The sequence below is a fragment of the Grammomys surdaster genome, unplaced genomic scaffold (genome assembly GCF_004785775.1).
Source record: "Grammomys surdaster isolate TR1022 unplaced genomic scaffold, NIH_TR_1.0 149, whole genome shotgun sequence".
NCBI lineage: Eukaryota > Metazoa > Chordata > Mammalia > Rodentia > Muridae > Grammomys > Grammomys surdaster.
Genome location: NW_021604607.1, coordinates 13504830 through 13527607, shown reverse-complemented (window position 1 = coordinate 13527607; position 22778 = coordinate 13504830). Strand labels below are relative to the sequence as shown.

The 22778-nt window shown below is 42.4% G+C and overlaps 3 protein-coding genes across 4 annotated transcripts in view; 2 read left to right on the top strand and 1 right to left on the bottom strand.

Annotated features, from left to right (window-relative positions):
* Dhx57 (DExH-box helicase 57) overlaps positions 1 to 7108 on the bottom strand; it is a 51568-nt gene extending 44460 nt beyond the window's left edge. Inside the window, exon 1 of the mRNA XM_028765125.1 lies at positions 7011 to 7108. The gene's annotated coding sequence lies outside the window, so the exon portion shown is untranslated. The remainder of the gene's footprint in view (positions 1 to 7010) is intronic.
* Positions 7109 to 7172: 64 nt separating this feature from the next.
* Positions 7173 to 12710, top strand: Morn2 (MORN repeat containing 2). Of its 2 annotated transcripts, XM_028765172.1 has the most exons (5): positions 7173 to 7292; positions 9320 to 9373; positions 9735 to 9841; positions 10896 to 11032; positions 12470 to 12710. In XM_028765172.1, exons 4-5 carry the CDS (start codon positions 10896 to 10898, stop codon positions 12570 to 12572), a joined length of 240 nt encoding a protein of 79 aa, XP_028621005.1. In that variant the 5' UTR covers positions 7173 to 7292; positions 9320 to 9373; positions 9735 to 9841; the 3' UTR covers positions 12573 to 12710. The 2 variants fall into 2 exon arrangements, with proteins under 2 accessions (XP_028621005.1, XP_028621006.1); XM_028765173.1 differs by lacking the exon at positions 9320 to 9373 and having other exon boundaries at positions 12470 to 12689.
* A 5711-nt stretch (positions 12711 to 18421) lies between these two features.
* The window catches only part of Arhgef33 (Rho guanine nucleotide exchange factor 33), an 81145-nt gene continuing 76788 nt past the window's right edge, over positions 18422 to 22778 (top strand). Inside the window, exon 1 of the mRNA XM_028765139.1 lies at positions 18422 to 18531. The gene's annotated coding sequence lies outside the window, so the exon portion shown is untranslated. The remainder of the gene's footprint in view (positions 18532 to 22778) is intronic.

The following is a 22778-nucleotide window of genomic DNA, read 5'->3' as shown; positions in this document are numbered from 1 at the left end:
TAATATAGATACCATAAACCAAAAATATAGTAGCCATTTTTTGATCAAAGTTATGGATAAAACCTATTTAAAAGAAATAAAGAGAATACACATTTAAACGGGCCAGGTTAGGGACAGAATACATGAGCTTAGAGTTAATATTTAGTAAGTTTCTCTGGCACACATTTATTTTTTTAGTATTTATTTATTTATTTATTTATTTATTTTATGTATATGAGTGCTCTATTTGCACATATGGCTGCATGACAGAAGAGGACATCAGATCCCATTATAGATGGTTGAGAGTCACCATGAGAGTGCTGGGGATTAAATTCAGGAAAGCTGGAGGAGCAGCCAGTGTTCTTACCTGTCCAGCCCCAGGTTTATTGACCAGAATGTACTATAGAGACCTATAGAGACATATGGGGGAGGTTAAATGCACACACGCCTTTAATCCCAAGAGGCAAAGCCAGGTGGCTCTGTGAGTTCGAGGCCAGCCCGGTTACAGAGTGAGTTCCAGGACAGCCAGAAGTACACAGGGAAACCCTGTCTTGGAAAATAAAACAAAGAGATATATACAATAGATTCTAGAGCAGTGGTTCTCAACTTCCTAACGCTGCAACACTTTCAATCAGCTCCTCGTGCTGTGCTGACTCTCAATCATAAAATTATTTTGTTGCTACTTCATAACTATAATCTTGCTACTGTTATGAATCATAACATAAATACCTGATATGCAGAATATTTGATATGTGACCCCTGTAGGGGTCCTGACCCATCAATTGAGAACTGCTGCTCTAGAAACATCAAAATATACTAGGAAATAGCTAATGTCAATTCTAAAAGAAAGCATCACAGAGTAAACTAGGAACAGAGAACAAACACAGATGTATTGTTAACAACAACTAGAATGTGACAATGTACATAACTCCCACTATCTCAGTAACAGCAATAAATGTGAGTGGAATAGACAATCCAGTCAAAAGACTGTCAGGCTCAGCTTTTTTAAAAAAGGGATAACATATAAATTCAAAGATACAGACAAAAGAACAGAAAGGATGAGGTAAATACTTGAGAATTTACGTCCAGATATATTATGTGCCAATCAGAAAGTAAGAAAATGTAGATTAGCCATATGAATATCAGACAGAATAGACTACAACAAAAATGTTATTTTAGATAAAAAGGATACATCATAACAATAAAAGGGCCAACTCAGAAGGATGATATACAATTAGAAGCAGATGTGTACCTAATAGTAAAACACAAATTCACAAAGCAACAACTATAAGAAATGGGGAAATAGACAATTCAGTAATAGTAACATCCACTTTCCATAATGGTAGAACAAGTTCAGGAGCATTTAGGAAAGAAGTCTTTTTTTGTCTTCCTCTTCCTCCTCCTCCTCCTCCTCCTCTTCCTCCTCCTCCTCCTCTTCCTCCTCCTCCTCCTCCTCCTCCTCTTCCTCCTCCTCTTTTTTTTTTTTTTCCAGGCAGGATTTCTCTGTGAAGTCCTGGCTGTCTTGGTATTTACTCTCTAGACCAGGCTGGCCTCAAATTCAGACTCAGAGAACTGTTTGCCTCTGCCTTCTGAGTGCTGGAATTAAAAGTGTGCTCCACCACACCTAGCTGGAAAGTCCTAAGTACCAGCACAGACTTCACAGCCATAGTATCCCACAACAAAATAGCTATTCAATTACATAAGGAGTGTTTTCTAGGATAAACCATATGCTAACCTGTAAAACAAACCTCACTACTTTTTGTTGTTGTTGTTGTTGGTTTTTGGAGACAGAGTTTCACAGTGTTGCCTGTTCTTTAACTCGATTTGTAGACTAGGCTGTCCTTGAACTCACAGAGATCCTCATGCCTCTGCCTTTTGAGCCCCCAAGCCTGGCTACCTCAATACATTTTCAGAAGACAGAAATAATACAAAATATGCCCTGCTACTAAAATAAAATGAAATTAGAATTTAATAGCAGGCACAAATGCATGAAAATTAAAACTACATCTCTTGGTACTTTTTCTTCAAGATCCTTCATGGCTTTATATAGGTACTGAGTGTTTTGGGTTTTTTTGTTTTTGTCTTCCTCTCCTACACCTAAAAAGCTCTTTGGAGGCAGCAACTATGTCTATTTTGATTGCTATTATAGCTCTAGCATATGTAATATCTTGCAGAAAGCAGGAATTAAACATGTACAGGGGTATGAATGAAAGTTAATGAATAATTTATGTTAGAATGAAGATTCATGCATTAATTTATCTATTCTACAAATATTTATTGAACATTTATGTGCCAGATCTTGAAGATTTAACAGCTAAGACAAAAGTCATGCCTTGTGAAGAAGCTTACTTTCTAGAGGATATGGTGGATAATAAGCAGATGTATAATCAACTGGGACTGTCTTCTTAGTCTGTTTTCCTCGCTGTAACAGAACACCTAAGAGTGAGTAACTATAAAGACTAAAGTTTTATTTGGGCTCACAGTTCTGAGGGCTAGGAAGTACAACCACAGTATCTGAGCAGATGACAGAGTCTTTGTGCTGGATCTTGGCAGGGCAGAGGAGAAGAGGAGAAAAAAAGCTTCAGAAAGAGTCAAAACACAAGGGACTGCCTTGCTTTATAATAACTGTCTCGTGAGACTGGTTTCTCTCCCTTGAGGGATTAATCTCTTTTAATGATCTAACCACACTTAAAGAATCCAACGCCTAATACTAGTAATCAATTTCAACATGAAATTGTGTTTGAGGGGATAAATAATAGTCAAACTATAGCCACAAATTTATGGCTGTTCCCCAAAGGTAAAAGGTAAGTCCCTCTGCTAAAGACACCACACAGTTCAGACTCAGGGCCTGCCCAGAGTACCTGAGCTGGATTTGCCCTGAAAGCCTCCTCCCTGAGGACTAACTTTCATGGTACCAGAAAGCACCATACAAGCTTTCTAGAGAAGGAAGCAAACAATAGTTTTACCCAGCCTTAGCATCTATGAAACAAAACAGCCGGCATGGTGCGATGACCCTAAGGGGGGATAGTGGCATGCGTTCCTTGGTGGTAACTAACAGCTCTCTAATTGGAATTAAGCCTGATCAACAAAGGGGAAATCATCCCTGGTACTGAAAACCAAGCAAACTACTCAGGGCTGCTGAAGTCATGGATCATGGAGGAGAACCTACAACTGCTACTTTACTAAATTAACATAATTTCTAACTACATTGTAAATATTTATAGCCACAGTGTAAGTGTAGTTCTTGATAGAGTGCCTTGGTTGTAAAAGCAGAATGGGTATTGATGTGTTTATAAAAAGATAAAGAGATATAGAATATGTTCTGTGGGTGGGTGTGGTGAGGTATAGGGGAAGGGGATGTCTCAGCAGGCATATGCCAGGCATCTCTTTCCCCTGAGGGACCAGCCACACACTGGTATAGTATAGAATAGAGTTTATTCAGGGCATGGGGCGGGGAGTTAAGAGGGTGACAGAGGCAGAGAGAGGGAGAGAATAGAGAAGTAGAGGCCGGCCATGAGCACATGGAGAGAGGAGGAAGGGAAGAGGGAGGGGCGAGGGGGACAGAGGGATCAAGAGAGCAAGAGTGTGAGAAAGCAAGAGGTCAAGAGAGAGAGGAGGAGGCAAGCAGCCCCTTTTATAGTGGGCCAGACCTACCTGGCTGTTGCCAGGTAACTGTGGGGGTAGAGTTTAGACAGAATGCTAACAGGTATAAGGTTACACTTGGTTCAAAGCATTATCAACGAGCCACAGAAAGGAAATGATTTGCTGAGACAGCCAGTCCCCCAAGACAGGCTGACTCCATTGAGCCAACAATACCAGGAAGGAGAGGTTCACACGTAGAACCCTGAGGCTGCATTAACTTCCCCAAGACTTTCTCTCAATTCCAAGGATTCCCTTTCCTCTGACAGACACCCCTTTCTTGGGGAAGAGAGTCTGTCCTTTGAGGTTTGAAGTGAACTGTTTCACCTGCTGAGGTCAGACTCTGGTCCCTTTCTGCCTCCTGTCACTTTACTTTGAGCTCTGAAATCTATCAGTTCTCACCCATGATCAGAGAAACCTCTCTTTAGAACAAACACAACCACTGCAGAAATTCACAACTGATCAAAATGCAGGAAACAAGAGATTGTGTGGTGTCCAGTCCCAACAGACCCACCTACAACACAAATCCTGAACGTTAGATCAGGGACAATTCAAAGGGGACAAAGGGATTGTAAAAGTGAGAAGAACCAGAAGTTTACTGTGAGACTGGTCTCCAAGAAATGTTAGAGAGGCAACAACACCCATGAAGTCTCATCAATAGAGCTGCCTAGACAAGACCTGAACAAGGACACCAATGGAATGCTAACACTAAAGGGTTTGGAAAGCTCACAGGCCTTCAAACCTACAAGAGAAACTATATGCAGCTGGAGAATGCTGAGAATGGGAGAAATGGTTTTCCTCAGGGAAGAGCTCCTCAACTGTTTATTCAAGACCAAGTAGTCAGCTCTGAGATCATAGACATACAAGTAACATTATACAGACTGAGCAGGTTGTATCTATGCATTGAGGAGTATATATATATATATATATACACACACACACATACACATACATGTACATATGTAACAACAATAAAAGGAGACCATGAATACAAGAGAAAGCAAGGGAGGTACAAAGAAGTGGAGGGCGGAAAAGGATGCGGGAGAGATGAAATTATAATTTCAAAAAACACAAAAATTATTTAAGGAAACAAAGCTATTACAAAGTAGTTGATGACTGCCTCGCCAGGTAACCTATGAGTTGATATATGAATAAATGGAGAAAATGAGCCATGAAATAACTGTGAAAAGAATATGCAAGCAGGAGTAATAACAGACAAAAAGGCTTCAAGCTCGGAACATCAACAGCCCTGGGCTGGATGCTGGCATGAGGCCAGAGTGCACATGAAGGAAATAAGAGTTTCAGTTAGGAAACTATTAGAGTTATTCAGGTCAGAGAAAAGAAATGTAGTGGCTTAAAACCTTTGGGGAGGAAGACAAGGGGTTTACACTGAGGCTCCTCTGGGTATTGCTGAGGGGCAGAGTGAAATGAGGTATCCGTCTTGTCAGGGAGACTTTGGGACAGAATGCTAGCTCCTCCGAAGTTAGTGTTGCTTCTGGTTTGTGGAAATAGAGTAGAAAATGTATACCTAACAGGGTAGCCTGGCTTTGGTGGAGTGCTGTGTGTGTGTTCATTCTTCTCCTTCGCTGTGGGGCCTGACTTCAGTATTAGCTGCAGGGTGAGTGGTAGATAAAGGGAGGAGTTTGGGATCTGAACCTGAAACTGGTTAGTTTTCATATGAACAGCAGATTCCCTGGTGAGTTGTTCATTAGCTGGCTCTGGAAAGACAGTTTCTCCTAGGTGAGTAGGGCCCCCAAATGGCCAAACACCATATAGAAAGCAAACAAAACACAAATAATGTCCTCTTTCAATTTAAAATTTAAAACTTGCCAGGCAGTGGTGGCACACACCTTTAGTTCCAGCACTCCAGAGGCAGGTGGATCTGTGAGGTGGAAGCCAACCTGGTCTACAGAGGGAGTTTCAAGCCAGCTAGGGCTACATAGAGAAGCTCTGTCTTAGAAAACAAAACAAAACAAACAAACAAACAACAAAACCCTCAATTATTTCAACTCAACAACAAAACTCTCAATTAACCCGGGTGTGGTGGCGCACGCCTTTAATCCCAGCACTTGGGAGGCAGAGGCAGGAGGATTTCTGAGTTCGAGGCCAGCCTGGTCTACAGAGTGAGTTCCAGGACAGCCAGGGCTACACAGAGAAACCCTGTCTCGAAAAACCAAACCAAACCAAACCAAAACAAAACTCTCAATTATTTCAACTTCTGTCCCACCCTAGATCTCCACTAGGTAAGAATAGAAGTCCAAACTACAAGTTCTCTAAAGACAGCAGTATACACACTCACAAAACCATAATGACATTAAATGATTAACACGTGCCTGAATGAATGCACAAACTGAATTTTCTGATGCTGTGCATCGATAACTGCATCCTCCCCTCCCCCCTCCCTTCCCAGACAGGGTTTCTCTGGCTGTCCTGGAACTCGATTTGTAGACCAGGTTGGCTTCAAACTTACGGAGATCCGTCTGCCTCTGCTTCCAAAGGTGTGCACTGCCACGCCCACCTGCATATCAGTTTTTGGTTTTGTGTTGTGTGTGTGTTTTAAATGTAGGAAGAAAGGAAAACATACACACATCAAACACCTCACCACCCAAACCACCCAGCCGGGGTCAATTCATACACTGAGAAATGGTTGGGAAAAAAGGCAAGAAGATTAAATCTGTACTGATTTAAAACGAGTTGTCTCACAACACAGAAAAGGTTACATTTTCAACTTGAGCTGTGATTTTCACACAAAAATCTGAACCGAGATTTACCGATTACAGCGGCATCCGATACCATATTCCCCAGACGTTTTCTGTAGAATACAAATTAGGTTGTATAACCCGGAGGGGGTACTCCCCACTGTCTATTTAGCCTGCAGAGGTTTCGTCTTTCTTTGCATAGACACTGAATCTAAGTTTGGCTCTAAAAGGATCCTTTGTTTCACACCCAAGTTTGGCTCTCACGTACAGCATCATCAAGCTGAGGTGATGAAAACTGAACCCACTCCGCTTGCCTCCCAGGCAAACCTCTGACCATTATACATCACCCAGCTTCATTGAGATACCTAGTCATGCAAGGTTCCTTTCTTCAACATTCATCTTCTCCAACCTTCTCTCCAAATAGCCCCTAGGGTCGCCACCGAGCTACAGACAGGAAACGGGGCTAGCGCCCCTCCTATCCAACCCTGCTCGGAGCCTCGGGTGTGGACGACCTCGACTGCAGATCCCGGGGTCCCCAGGATCCTACTGGTCCCGGTTCACTGGCCCCGGGCTGACAAGCAGGACCATCGGGGAAGGATGGTCCTCAGATGCGATCTCTAGGGAGGGGAGGCGGCAGGCGGGCCTGGCAACCCCGAACCCGCGCGGCCCCGCACACGCCACATCAGGCCGTACCTGGCTCGTAGCGTCGCTGGCCGCGGAGCTCAGGAGGCGGCACCCAGAGTCGGGGTCTGGGCTTCGTTCGGTCTCCCTCTTGGACCTCACCCGCAGCAGCCGCCCCGCCCAGGCGTCTTCCGATTGGCTCCTTGTATATCTGCTTCCGGGTGAGAGGTCGTCCGGTCGCCCCAGCAACCGAGGCCCGCTCTGTCCTAGCGCCCAGCTCCCTCCAACCTGCCGAGCTGGCGAGCCTAGGGGAATCTCAGAGTCGCGAAAGCCTGTCCTATACGTCTCCATCAAGTGAGTGCGCTTCCGCCCAGGCCTCCAGGGAAGGGCGCCTTCATCTGGAGCCGATGGACCCGGAGCCAGCCGCAGCGTCCACACTGGGGTGGAGGGGCACTGACAGCCCGGCGTCGGGGAATCCGGAGATGCTGCCTGGGCTTCTGAGTCTGTCGTTGGTTTGCTGTGCCTGTCTCTCCGGATTTGTTTCCTTTACGGTGCCAGAGCAATCGCAGAGGTTCCTGCTAACTCACATAACCCAGAGATTTGAATGTGGAAACGTCACCCCTTTATTTAGAGAATATTTTATTAGTTTCTGTAATCGAACTCACACAGATAAGGTTTTACATATTTAATACGGTTAAGTAACCCCTGTACAAATGGAAAAGAAATGAATGTTTCTAGACTAATATGGCTGCTGATTTCTGTACAATGACAACTCAACATGGTAAACCGGGGTGCCTCCCCCCCCCCCCCAGTTCAAAGCACAAGTACAGTCTTCAAAAATTAAAATTGAACATATATATTTTTATAAATGTGTATAAAGACCAATAATAGCAGTATGTTATTCATCAATAATAACAACAGCTTTTCCAGGTCCTGTAGTCATCTGAACAAAATTGTAGGCGTCCAGCCTCGCCTTAAAAAGAAAGAGACAAACAAACACCACCGAACAACCAGAAAACAGCACCGGTCACCGTTAGGGTACCGGCACAATAAATTGTGTGTGTGTGTGTGTGTGTGTGTGTGTGTGTGTGTGTATATATATATATATATATATATATATATATATATGTGTGTGTGTGTGTGTGTGTGTACATATACACACATATGTATGTATGTATGTATGTATGTATGTATGTATGTATGTATTATTTAATTAGCTTTCAAATCATCTGTTAAGGAAACATCCTGAGTAATATTGAAATCATCTTTGATAAATCTACCAATGCAGCAGGTAGAAGATATTTTACATCTACATACAGCGCTGCCCCACATTTGTAACACTAGAGGGCGCAAAAGGCATTTGAGACTTTTTTCAGCAGAGGGCCCAAATGCTGGCTGATGTGCCATAGCTCTATAAAAGAAGTGCAGTCTCTTAGATAGAATTAATAGTGTTCAAAGTATTGTTCTCTCACGAATATCAGCCAAAAAAAAATTCTGAAAACAAAAGGGGGAAAATTTCCCCAAGATAAAACTGTACAAGACTGTACTCGTCAAACGTGGACATTTGAAAAGTGTTTGAGGACCGCCCCGTTTCTTGTATGATTGGTTATGTTTAGTAGTGTCCTGCTGAGTAGGCACTTAATGAGTGTGTGTCAAGAACCACTCATTCCCTGGATAAGTATTTTCTGTTAGTACTCAATGCTCTCAATACTGAGTGGGGTGGTGGTGGGGGAGAGTTAGATGATCTATGATCCCTGTTTTACTTTAGATGACTGTGATAGGGGACAAACACATCAGCGTTGTTTTAATAAGACTCCGAGTCCTGGGGCTAGAGGAGTTTAGGGATGAGAAGAAAGGCTTTGCAGAGAGGCTGTATCTGAGCTGGGCAGTATCTACAGAGTTAGACACTAGCCTGCATGGCTTACATAGGTTCATTCTTTTAGTCAATGGTAAGAATGAAAAAAAATTGAGGTGTAAGCCATTTTTCTAAGGCCAGAGAAAGTGACAGAGTTACCTTAGCCCAATGCCAGAGCATGACTGCTGTATTCTGTTTCCAACCAAAGAAGACACACATGCTTCCTGGAGAGTACATCATAGCTCTGTAAGCAGATTTGGTAATCTGAGAAGCATTGCTAAAGCCTCCACCACCGCCCGGCTAAAAATAAGTTAATTTTATACTAATAAAATCTTACAAAGTAGATCATCTAGACGAGATAATTTATCTCCTCAGGACTCTGCACCAGACAGTAGAAATGCCAGTGAGGAAGTGCTTGTGTCTGTGTGAAGAGAATTTATCTGAATACTGCTGAAAGCACATTCGTTGTAGGTCTCATGATATTAAGCTATTTAAACTTACCTTTATTTTCTTCAATCTCTTAAAGCATCATCAGAAGTGTATAAGATAAAATTTATATTTCCAAATGGAGACACATATGGTAAGCATGCATTCTAATTACTTTTTCATATAGGAAATTTAACTTGTTTTACAAAACTTTTATTGGTGTATTATCCCACTTAAACAACAGATATCCTAACAGATGAATAGACATTTAAGTCAAAACTGATACATCTAGTTAGGATACCTTAAAGACCCGTGGAGTCTGTCTTTCATTCTGGCTCTTAGTTTTAGTTCTAGGAATCCAGAAAACAAAAGGCCAACCAAACCCCACACATGGGGTGTGAGGCAGTTGTGAATTGGCTTCAGTATAACTGTTACACCCACCTAGCCCACAGCCCCCATTTCAGAGCTCTGGGTCAGAGCTCCAGGCCAGCAGTCCCGGCTTCCTTCCTCACCAGATGGTGACTGTACAAGAACTGCCTCTGGAGTCTGTGAGAGAAACGGGACAGGCACCCACACCACACCTAATGGGATTGTCTACACAGGAAGCTGGAAAGATGACAAGGTATCTATATCATCCTTAATTCTCATAGTGGGTAAATAATCCTATGGGTTAAATGAATCCAAGCATTTCATTGCCAGTCAAAAGTGCATATGTTAAAGCTAGCTTATTGACTCAACTGTAATCTTATTATATGGAAGGCTAAGGCAGGAGGATCCCGAATTCATGGGCTATGTTGCAAGACCTGTGTTCAAACTAGATTCTGTAATGAAAATAAATGTTTTTACTTGGTGTCTATTATTCCGCACATAATATTAACCTCATGAATAGAGCTAATATTATTATCTTTCTCAGCTTCCATTCATTGAGTAAAGCCAAACACATTAAATTTTCTTCCATTTAATCTTCTTGACAACCTCATGAGAAAGGCACCATTAAAACTCCTCTTTTATAGATGAGATAAATCAGACTCAGATTTCTTATACAGATGGCGGGTGGTAAAGTGGGAATGTGTACCCAGGTCTACTTGAATACAAATTCACATTTAAGAAATCATCGTATCTATTTAGGTGTGAGTGCCATGGCATACATGAGAAGGTTCTCTCAATCTAACATAGAAGTCCCTGTTTGATTGACAACCTTAGATTGTCAGACTTGAGAGCAAGTGCGCTCACTCACCGAGCCTTGTAGTCTGCCTCATCCCAGCCTTTTACTCTCAACTCTGGTCTCTGGTCCTCATGTCATGCAGTAGACACTTTTTCCCACTGAGCCATCGGCATACCCCAAATTCACATTCTTAACAACAACTGTGTAATGTTTTCTGAAGTGACTATGCCAGTGGCTTTTTAAGACTTCTGATGAACTGTGGTGTCTGAGATCCCAATTATCATCCTCTTGGTCCCTCACATGTTCAGACAGCTCAGATCCAGAGCATTGGAGTTAGTAGGCTTCACAGAAAGACATGGGCCGGGGTGGAGGGGGGGGAGGAGGGAGGGTAATGGTACAAATGTCTGCTCTTTGTGGAAACAAGAAGTGATACAGAATTAATGGAGATGTTACTGAGAAGCTTGTGTGTGTAGTGTAGGCTGGCTCTGAGCATTTCCTTTCTTACAATCAGATGAATGGCTTTGGAAGACTTGAACATTTTTCAGGAGCTGTGTATGAAGGACAGTTTAAGGACAACATGTTTCATGGACTGGGGACTTACACATTCCCAACTGGGGCAAAATACACTGGAAATTTCAATGAAAATAGGTAACTTTACATTTCAAGAATAATATAATTCTAAAAGATTCTCTTCAGTCATACTTGTTAAGTAATGTATTTAGTTAGTGCGAGATAGTCTTTGTGACATATTTGGTCTCCATAAATGGTTGAGGGATGTAAGAGGGGAGGCTGGAACCATCAGAGCCTTCCAAAGTGCAGTATCATTTTTGGTAAAGATTGTTACATGGCCTCTTCCCAACACAGACTTTCTCTGTGTAGTTCTGGCTGTCCCAGAACTCACCCTGTAGATTGGGCTGGCCTTGAACTCAGAAATCCACCTGCCCTTGTCTCCCCAGTGCTAGGATTAAAGGCATACACCACTATGCCTGGCTGATTATTAAACTTCTACCTCAGCCTCTGTGGTCTCTGTTAGTGTAGGGTAAGTGGAAGATGTGTGATTCTTGAACAAATTTAGCCCCTGAATAATTTTGACCTAAAATAACTCCTGTGGTTAATTTTATAATTTCACCCTGACCTGATGAATATGAATATTTTTATTACGATAATTTTAAAGTATAACAAAAATATATATATGTTAAAACTAGAACTATGCCTACTGTTGTCCTTTCTGATTGCAGAAAAAGTGAAAGGGAAACGAAGCACAAGCAGTTTCCTAGGCTTGCTCTCAGTCCATCCCGTGCTACCCAAAGTCCGTCAGGAAGTGAGGGGAGCAGCTTAGGTGATAGAGAGAGTGCTTGTCTAGTGTGCACGAAACCTTAGGTTCAAACCCCACATAACATAACATCGGGCACGGCAGGCAGGCTCGAAGTCCAATGGCACCCTTGGCGACATGGAAAGTTTGAGGCCAACCTGGACTACAGGAGACCCTGTCTCAAAAAGAAAATAAAGTTTATTTATAAATATCCTTTTCACATATCTAGAACTGAAAATGCTATCTAATTGTTATGAAGTCAGTGTATACATTTCTAAGACTCCATTTTTGTACAAGGACACATAAACTATTTCCACTTATATTAATAAAGGGAGAAAAGCTCACCTATGGGATAAAGCCTGTTTGTATATCAGTGGGTTTTCACCACTTCAGTGGGATCAAAAGAACACAACCCAAGACAGTACCTCGAACAGAGCTGATGACTAAGAAATATTTGTTAAGTAAAGGAATGTTTGAGTCGAGCCAGATAACCAATACAGTTTTCAAGTTTTAGCTGATTGCTTGGTTTTATATAAAGTTAAGTTTATTTGATCCTGAAACCATGAGCACCAGCACTTGCATAGAGACTGTTTATTTGAAATAGTGTGTTTTCCTAGTGTATGAAAGCAGGACACTGGTGTTTAATAGAAATTGGAAGTGGAAAGATAAAGTGCCTTAGACAGAAGATGCAGTATAGCAGTCCACATGGTTTGTGTCTGGAGTGTGAATGGCCAGTCCTGATTAATGAGTGAGCTCGCTTCTTGCTTTTGCAGGGTAGAAGGTGAGGGAGAATACACTGACATCCAAGGCCTGCAGTGGAGTGGGAACTTCCACTTCACAGCTGCCCCCGGCCTGAAACTCAAGCTCTACATGTAGACGTGGTGCCTTAATGCTGAGATGCAGCCACTGCGGCTCCCCTTAGGCAAAGCAACTGAACCTTCAGCTAAGTGACTTGCCCTCCTCAGTAAGACTACCAATAAAGCTGTCATGCACTTATGCCTTTTTGAATATGTATATGTGTGTGCTCATGCGTGTTTATGTGCATGTGTATGCATATGTGCTTGTATGCATGTACATGTGTGTGTGTGTGTGTGCGCGCTCTCGCACGTGTGCACTTGTTCATGCAGGTGCATGTGGAAGGCAGAAGTTGTCAAAATGTCTTTTTCAGGCCAGGTGGTGGTAGTACATGCTTTTAGTCCCAGTACTCAGGAGAGGCAGGCAGATCTCCCGAGTTCCAGGACAGCCATAGTTACACATCTTGAAAATGAAAAAAAAAAAAAACAAAAATAAAAACAAAAACAAAAAGTCTTTTCCTTTTTTTTTTTTTTTTTTAAAGAGACATTGTCTTACTGTATAGCCATGGCTGGCCTCAAATTCACAGAGATCCTGGTTTCTTCCTCCTGAGTGCTGGAATTAAAGGTGCTGGCCACTAGATCCAATCTTTCCACCTGGCTAGTGAGCCCCCAGGATGCACCCCATCTCTGCCCACCCGCAGCTGAGTGCTGCTGTTCTAGACTCATAGCACACGCCTGGAGAGAGAGTCAGGTGCTGTTCTAGGCTCACAGCACATGGCTGGAGGGTGAGTCAGGTGCTGTTCTAGGCACACAACACTCGCCTGGAGGTTGAGTCAGGCCTTTGTGTTTGCAAGTCGAGCACTTTGCCCACTGAACCATCTCCCCAACTCTTGAATTGTGCTTTCATTAGCAAATGACTTTAAATAAATTGTGTGAATGAATTCAGAGTTTATGCATGTTTTAAAAATGAAGCAGTACTGTCCACATGGTGGCTAAGTCCGTGTCTAACTCCACACCTCAACTTACGTCAGCCCCTCCATCCAGCTTGTGCTTTCAGGCTCATTTTGGAAGAAAAACACTTGTCATGAGATATCCTTTATAGTTATGCAATCAGTTGGTCCCCACTTAATTGATTTACAGTTGTGGTAAATCGTAACATGAAATCTGTCTTTTCAACAAGAACTTAAGTGCGGTACCTTGTTGCTGACTATAGCTGCCACGTTGTACAGCACGTCCCCAGAGTTTATGCTTGACTGACCCTTCAACACAGATTAGTCACTGCCATTTCCTGCTTCAACCACTATCTACTCTGGTTCTATGAACTTGAATATTTTCCATGTCTTATAGAATTGATGCAACACTTGACTGGCCGTCACATTATCCTGAGTGGTCAGCTGTGTTATATTTCAAAATTCCCTTCATGAAAAGCTGAGCGGCATTCCCTTAGCTGTAGAGACAGTTTCTTTCTCTCTTCCTGGACAGTCTAAGCTTGGCTCTCATGAACTGTGCTGCAATGAACATAGAAACGTTCACTTGAGTCTCCTGCTCGAGATGCTGATTTCAACTCTTGTGCGTAAGGACCCTAGGGTTGCTGGGTCACACAGTAAGTCTGTTTCTGTCTCCAAGGGGCCTCCATGCTGGTTTTCCATAGTGTATCCCTATTCACAATATGCGAGGGTTCAACGTTTTGCACATCCTTAGTGACATTGTCTTTCTTGTTGTTGTTGATGGTGGTAGTAGTTGGTGGATCTGTCTAAGATGGCTTGGCACTGTATGCCCAGGCTATCCTCAGCTCATGATTGTCCTCTGTCTACCTCCTGCATGGCAGCTTTGCAGCAGTCCTGTACAGTTGGTTTGGTTTAATTTTGTTATCATATGGAAAAGCTCTGTGGTTTTGCTCTTAGCCATTCTGACATGTACAAGGTGGTCTTGGTTTTTGTTCTCCAGAGATTTGTGAACTGAGCATTTTGTATGCTCACGGGGCTTTTTGTGTCTTTTTCTGATAAACATCTACTCAGGTTCCTAGCTCAGGTTTTAACTGAGTTATATTTTTCCTGTTTCTTTCCTCTCTTCCCTTCCTCTGCTGTCCTATTTATTTATTTATTTATTTATTTTTGAGAGCAGGGATCACATGTGCCCTGGCTGAATTGGAACTTACTTTAATTTTTTTTTATTTTTTTATTTTATGTGCATGGATATTTTGCTTGTTTGTACCTCTGTGCACTTTGAGGTCATACACTTCCTGTGGAGGTCAGAGGTTGGCACTGAGTCTACTGGGATGGAAGTACAAATGGCGGTGTGATTTGAATCTGAGTCCTCAGTAATAACAACCTGTGCTCTTAATCTCTGAACCATATTTCCATCTACATCTCTCACGTAGACCAGGCTGGCCTCGAACTCATAGAGATCTACTGCCTAAAGGCATATGCCACCACACCTGGTCCGCCTGGTCCATTGTTTTCTCTTTTATGTCTATTTGCTTATATGTTTGTCCACGAATGTGTATGCTTACGGTGTGTGTGTGTCTGAGGTCAGCTTGTGGGCAGTGCCCTGGCTTTCTCCTTACATCTGTTTTCCCTTCTTTCCATTTTTATCTTTCTGAGACAGGCACTTACTCTGTGGCTTAGGCTGGACTGGTGCTTACACAGCCCAGGCTGCCGTCAAACTCATAGTCCTTTTGTCTCTGTCTCCTGAGTTCTGGAATTACAGGTGGGCGTTGTCACACCTAGCTTGCTTTTTTTATATATTTTAATTCTCAAATTATTAAGTGTTCCCTATATTTTTTTTAGATTAACTTTTGTTGTTGTTGTTGTTGTTGTTTGTTTTTTCAAGACAGGGTTTCTCTGTGTAGCCCTTACTGCTCTATAGATCTCAAACTCACAAAGATCCATCTGCCTTTACCTCCTGAGTACTGAGTGTAAAGGCCTGGGACACCACACAAGGCCAATTATGTGATCTTAAAATATATACGTTTAATTTTATGAGAGAGGGGAGGCTGGGGAGATACCCATGGAGGCCAGAAGAATACGTTAGATTCCTCTGAAGCCAGAGTTACAGACAGTTTTGAGCTGCCCAGTGTGGGTGCTGGGAACCAAAACTTCTGCAAGATCAGGAATCACTCTTGAGGGCTGAGCCATCTCTCCAGCTCTAAGTATGTGGTTTATAGGTCCTTTAATCTGTTCATATGTTGTATCACACTGGGTGTTTTTCATATGTTGAAACATCTTAGTATCTCAGGGATATATCTCATGTGGTATATGGTCTTGGCTCGGTATGGCACCGAACCCCACAGGCAAGCAATATAAGAACAGACAAGAAGTACATATTAAACTAGAACCTCTGCATAACAAAGCAAGCAGCAGAGTGGATAGGCGACCTATGCAATGACCTATGGAACGGCCATATTTCAAGAAGTTGATCTGGACTGAGAGATGGCTCAGCAGTAAAGAGCACTTGCTGCTCATGATGAGGGCCAGGGTTCAGATCCCACCTCAGGGGCTCACAAAAGCCTGTAACTCCCACTCAGAGGCATTTGACTCCTCTTCTGGCCTCTGTGAGGACCTCGTGCATGCGTGTGTGTGTGTGTGTGTATGTGTGTGTGTGCGTGCGTGCTCGTGTGTGCACGCGTGTGTGTGCTCGTGTGTGTGTGTGCGCATGTGTGTACACACATGCGCACACACACACACAAATTAAATAAACAAATATATTTTCTTAAAAATAGTTAATCTGAAGCCAGGCGGTGGTGGCACATGCACGCTGGAGACAGAGGCAGGTGGATCTCTGTGAGTCTGAGGTCAGCCTGGTTTACAGAACTGTTCCAGGCCATCCAGGGCTTGGGAAACAGCCCAGTTGGTAAAGTGTTTGACAGACAAGAATGAGGACTATATTGTATCCCCAGAAATCACATTTTTAAAAAGCAACATATAGCACTAACTAGATTCAGTAAGATTTTTTTAAGGACATAAAACTGAGAGGGGGTTTGGTGGGGGGATGGGGGAAGTTGGAGGAGGGAAATGGAGATGGGCTGGGGTGGATATACTCACAATACATAGTTTATGCATATGAAATTCTTAAGCAATACATTTTAAAATATTTTTAATTAAGTAACTAATTAGTTGAATGCACTGGTGTTTTGCCCACATGCATGTCTGTGTGAGGGTGTCAGATCCTGGAGTTACAGACATCTGCAAGCTGCCGTGTGGGTGCTGGGAATTGAAACCTGGGACCTCTGGAAGAGCAGCCAGTGCCCTAACCACTGAGCCATCTCTCCAGCCCCCAAATTTTAAGAAATTACAAAACAAAAATAAAAGCAAGCATGATGGGAGGGCTGAAGAGCTAGATGGTGGTGACACTTACATAGTCCTGAAAAAGCCTGGTCAGGCGGCCCATCTTTAATCTCAACATTTTAGAGGGAGAGGTAGGAGAGTCAGGAGTTCAGGGTCAGTTTTGCCCAGACTTGTCTATATGAATACCAAAGAAGGAGGGGGAGGAGGAGGAAAAGGAGGAAGAAGAGGAGGAGGAAGAGGAGGAGGAAGAGGAGGAGGAAGAGGAGGAAGAAGGTGGCAGCCAGCCTAAAGTCCCAGCCTGAGGGGCTCATGAGGTCCATCCCCAAGAGAGATGCTGTTAGCAACTGATGGCTGCTGGGGAGGGACAGTCTTTTCTTCAGGGATGCAGCCCCTGAGAGGCTGCCTATCCTCCGGTGGAGGGGCCTATACCTATGTACATCCATGGGGGTTTTTAAAAGCACATGAAGTTAGGAGGGGAGAGCTATGATGGGGAGGGGATTCTGGGGGTGGATTTGAACAAAACACATAGACATGCATGACATTCTTAAACAAAGTAATCCTGTAAATATATTAAGATATACTGAATTATTCAATTCAAAGGAACAGTTTTATGTACTGTATATGAATTATATCTCAGTTTCTCAGATGTAAGTCTGTACTTACCATATGTGCTCAGACATCTTACGCTACATTCCAGGACCCAAGAGAGCTACTTTTCCAGATAAAATAATGTATAAAAGTATCAGAACTGCATTACTGAATTATTATACTGTACCCAAAAATATGTACAATTAAAAAATGAAATAAAATTTGAATGGAAAAATTACCAAAGTAGTATATTATTTATAGTTTTAAAATTACATTAAAGATCTGATGTTTTGCTAAAACTCTATTCAAAACTGACCAAAAAGAAAAAAAGGTGTTGAAATGAGTAATGTGTCATATTTCATTTAAAATATTATAAATGTGTTTCTTATTGTCATTGATTTAATGACTTTTTATTTTTCAGTGTGCTAATGTAGGTTTGGGTTAAAATATCTTTTGAAGTACTAAAAATGATATTTTATTTTTTTATAATAGCTTTGTTGTTAATTTCAAAAGACTACAGTGCTCGAAGAAATCCTGTCTCAACCCCTCAAAATAATGATAATAATAATAATTAGACATTAGACTTAATGTTAGCCAGTATTGCTTTAAATTAAATAGTATTATTATTGCACTGTCACTTATTAGGAGCTAACTACCAGATAAGTTAAAATGAGGTGAGTGGATGCTATCAGGAACCAGGGCATACAATGTCAATCCAGAACATCTGGGAAATACTCCGTAGAAAAGCAAGTGCCTTGCCGTAAGCTTTAGCTTTTAGCTCTCCTTATAGTTTCCTTCAGTGTATTTAAAGCATTAAGATATATGTTTTACTTTTCAAAAATGTAGGTGTCTTGTTGTAGTCATGACTTTTCAGGCTGTGAGTCTTGCATTTCTCTAAGGTGCTGAAGTCCTCCCCCTGAAGTGATGTTCTTCCTCTCACCCTTGGAAAGCAGACTCGGCTTCACTCATTTGATTAGTTGACCTGGAGCTTATGTAATTAGAAGAGACACCAGTTCCCTCATTTAAAAGCCTGTTAGCATATGACAGACAGTCTCCTATCAAGGGAAGGCAATCCTCTCCACAGCTTCTTTCCGTAATCTTTAAATTACTTCAGAATCCAGATAAGCCTTGGTCTGAGGATGAGCTAAGCACAGCAGGCACCATGGGGTAAGTGCATGCCTGGAGAGCCATGGGAAGGGGAAGCATTTTTATAAGAGAACAAAGTCACCTGTCTTCTCTATGGCATACTAATCCAAGTTCACAATAGAGTAGCATTTATTTAAGACAGACATTCAAATAAGTAACTTTTACTTCAGGAGTTAAAATTTGCAAAACGTTCGTTCATTTTCTTGATTAGTGTTTATGTTTGAATCTACCTTTGCAGGCTGTCAGCTCGTGAAATGTCTGGGGACTGAAGTGGTTCTGGACATTTACGTATCTAGTTGAAGCTGGGTTAAATTTAAGAACAGTTTTAAGGAGAGGATGAGAGAATTCTTTTATTTACAGGGCAGCATTAACCCAACACATGCGTGCCTCTTTGGGATGAAGAATAATCAAACCATGTCAAAGATCAGGGATGTGGATGGTTAGTTTATTTATGCCTCTGACAAAGAACAAGAGTGGAGGAGTTTCAGTCAGAGCTCAGTGTTCTATGGACAGTAACAGTTGTACTGACTGAGCCTGTACACAGATGAGTTCATTACACAGAGGTATTGATTTGCGTAACATTTTCAAACAGTTCATGGGGGCTTGGAGTGTGATGAAAAAAACAAAACATATTTCACTCAAAAGCTTGCTATTCTTTTTTGAAAGTGTTTGATTCCATATCAGTTAGTACCACAGTTACATGCACTTTGGATACTGAGTCAGCACTGTCTGGATGGATAGAGTTCTCTTTGTCCTCTTATCTTCTTCAAGAAGCTCCTTTCAGTACAAAATTATGTCATGCAGAATACTAGTGTTCCACTGAAGATTACTGGGGAAGGATTCCACAGAAATGATCTGAAATTTGTGTGAAAGGGTTTTGGCACTCTTATCCCAAGACAGTTTCCACTAACTCTAATTAGTATTCATGTTTTTGTTACTAACCATGACTGCAGAGACAGTGCTAAACCTGTGTTAAAACTAGGACTTTTGAAAGAAACATCATACTGTTATCAATTTTTTTTCAGTGCTGGGGATTATACTCAGGGAGTTATACATGCTGGGTAAACACTCTACCATGGAACTCTATCCCCAGTCCCTGTCATTAACTTAAAAATAAATTTACTTTTCTTTTATGAGCTTTAGTGTTTTGCCTGCATGTATGTTTATGTGGGGGTGTTGGATCCTGGAGTTAACAGGCAGTGGTGAGCTGCAATGTGGGTGCTGGGAATTGAACCTGGGTCCTCTGGAAGAGCAACCAGTGCTCTTAATCACTGATGTCTTAACTCTCCAGCTCTGTTACTAACTTTTAATATAAGTAGAAATGAAATTGTTTTCAAGCTAAACATTAACAGAGAAATCCCGAGCAAAGACTTCACATGCGGTTGCTTGGTTTCTTTGGAGCAGAAGCGAAAGACCTCCCGGATGCTCCTTGTTCCCTCCCAGTTTCCCTTGTCCAGAGTCTGTACACCTCCACGTAGCCATCAGTAAATATTCAGACAATGTTAGGGAGCTCCCTTGGTTACCTCCCTCTCCTGCTTCCTTCTTTCCTTTAAGAACAGTAATTCTTACCTCTTGGGGAGCAAAGCTGGGTTTCAAGGATCTTTAGAAAGTAATTGTTTTATCTTTAAAAAGTAAAATGAAACATTTTTTGCATGCAATTTCAGATTTGTAGATAGTTTGAAACCAAGTTCATAGAACCACTCCTCCTCCCGCACTGAAGAACACTGGATATTTTGTTGGTTTTTGAGACAAGGTCTCATGTATTCCAGGCTGACTTTAAGCTGTATAGATAGCCAGAACCTTGAACTTCTGGTCCTTCTGCCTCCATCTTCCCCAAGTGTTGGGATTTACAGCTGCAGGGCACCGTGGCTCTTTTAAAAGAACAGTTGATTTTGAATTTAGGACAGGAGTATAATTAATTTGTCTAACGTTTTCTTAGTTTCAAGAGTTCTATAAAATGTAAAAATCATTAAGAGAATGATTCTATTTTCAGGGGTAGGGTCACGTTACCGATTCTGTCCTCTTAGACCCCTCCCCCCAGCCACCCAATTTGCTTAAGCCAGGAAGGAGTCCAGTTTAAGTGTCGTCTCTTGGTGCTGCTGCCAAGCCCCGGGACTTGATTAATCACTCGTGCTCTGGAGAGAGCTCCAGGAGCCACTGAAGAAGAAGAAAATCATTTCGTTTCTAAGGTTCAGTGCCCCAAATAAGAAGAGCTAAAGAGAGCGCACACCGCTCAGGATTATACAGGGCTTTCTTCTGCTCAGTAGCTAGGAGACTTGGGTCTTGCTGGTTCCTGCCTTGCTGATGAAGACGTGATCTTTCTAGAATAGTCAGACGTGTAAAAAGCAACTGCTGTTCAGATGTTTGAGTTTGTTCATCTCTAGGCCTTTTCCTAAGATAAGGGAACACCTGTCTTGGATTTGTCTTTGGGTCCTACTTAACTCAAAGCTATTTAAGGGTTCATGCCAAGCCCTTTCCACATTGCTTTAGGCTATGCTGGCATGGTTTTAGCGAGCAACAAGGAAACAAATATCACAAAATTTTCATACACTCTAAAGAGTCTCCTCCCTCTAATTTCTTATGGAGAGTGGGATAATTAAAGATAGTCCATAAAGATGTATACAGAGATAACTTGTGAGATGTGGAAGGACCTAAACCTTCCTGGTGATGCATCCTTGTAATCAGACTGCTGGGGGAACTAAGGCAGGGTTAGCGTATGTTTAAGGCCAGCCTGAACTATGTGGCAACTTCTGTTCAGGCTAGCCTGGATTATATAATAAGACAGTGTTTCGGGGGGGGGGGAGGGAGGGAGGGAGGGAGAGAGAAAGAGAGAGAACTGTGCAGTGTAAATTATCCCCAACTATTTAACTAATAGCCACATTTCTTTGGAATTCCCTCCTCCAACTCCCTTTCTAGTGCTGGAGGATAAACCCAGAGCACTGCACATACTCAGTAAACATTTTATGAGCTTTGCCGCCAGCCCTAACTGTATTGGGGGAAGTAAGGAAGGCTCTTCCTATGTATCCCACCCTGGACTTGAACTCCCTGTGTAGCCCAAGCTGGTTTCTAACTTGTATAGATCTTCTTGTCTCCTGAGTGTCAGGATTATAAGTGTGTATTATCACCCACAGTGATGGTTGTCTTTTTGAAGGTGGTTTGTGGCCACCTTTCCTTCTCTCAGCATAGCCAAAGCACTTCTAAATGACATCTGGCAAAAATAAAGTTAAGGTTCTATTAATATTGTGAACACAAGTTCATTATCAACAAGGTTTAGTTTCTCAGTTCCAATCAGTTTGATTTTGTAAACTCTGTTACCATTTATACCGTTTATCTGTTATAGTTTCTACTTCTGAATCTGTGATACAGTCCAACTCATTTTCTTAAGCAAAGCAAGGCGTTCAGCTCATGTAGGAACCGTTGACAGCCACTTCCATCTGTGTCCTCCTTTCCTAATAGTAGCTTTTAAAATTCAGGCCATGGTTATCTTTCCTTGAGTTATTAAAGGGGCCTCCTCCCTGGCCTCTTTGCAGCTGGCTTCTCTGGATAGTCCTTAAGTCATAACCTACTCAAGGCCTGACCTGTTGCCTCTGTGCTTAAAAACCTCAGCGACTATACCGCGTGCCAGCCTCCAAAAAAGGTATTCATGGCCGTCCATCTGTCCCCAGCCTATCGGCCCAGACTCACCCTCTCCTACCAGCTCCCTAGGATCCCACCCACCTCCACCTGTGTTCTGCACCACTCTGTTGTGATCTGGTGTTTTACCATTTCCTGAAAATACTCAGCTCAGAGCCTGTCTCCTTGAAGCCCGGGCTCATCCTTTGTCCTCTGAACTTACTCCACTTTTCACACTGCACTGTGGGTCCAAGTTATTTGTGTGACTCATTTTTCGCCGTTAGACTGCAGGCTCCTTGCAGCAGAGCGTCTTTTTAAAAAGCATTCCTCACCACCAAGCACATACCTTTTACACTACACAGGCTAAATACATACTGTTTTCCTATAATCCACAAAGAATCAGAAATCTTAATTTTGGCCAAGCTTTCTTTCTTCCTCAAAGAGTGGCTGAAGTTCCTAGCTGAAAGGCTCAAATGGTAAACTATGAGCAACGAGGGGGGTGTCAAGGGAGTTGGGGGAGGATAAAAGGGAGAGTTGGAGGGACTGGAGAGGGCTGGAGGGAGTAGAGGGGGCTGGAGGGGGCTGGAAGGGCCTGGAGGGAGTTGGAGGGGGGTGGAGGAGCTGGAGGGACACCGCAGAGAGCACTAAAGAGTGGG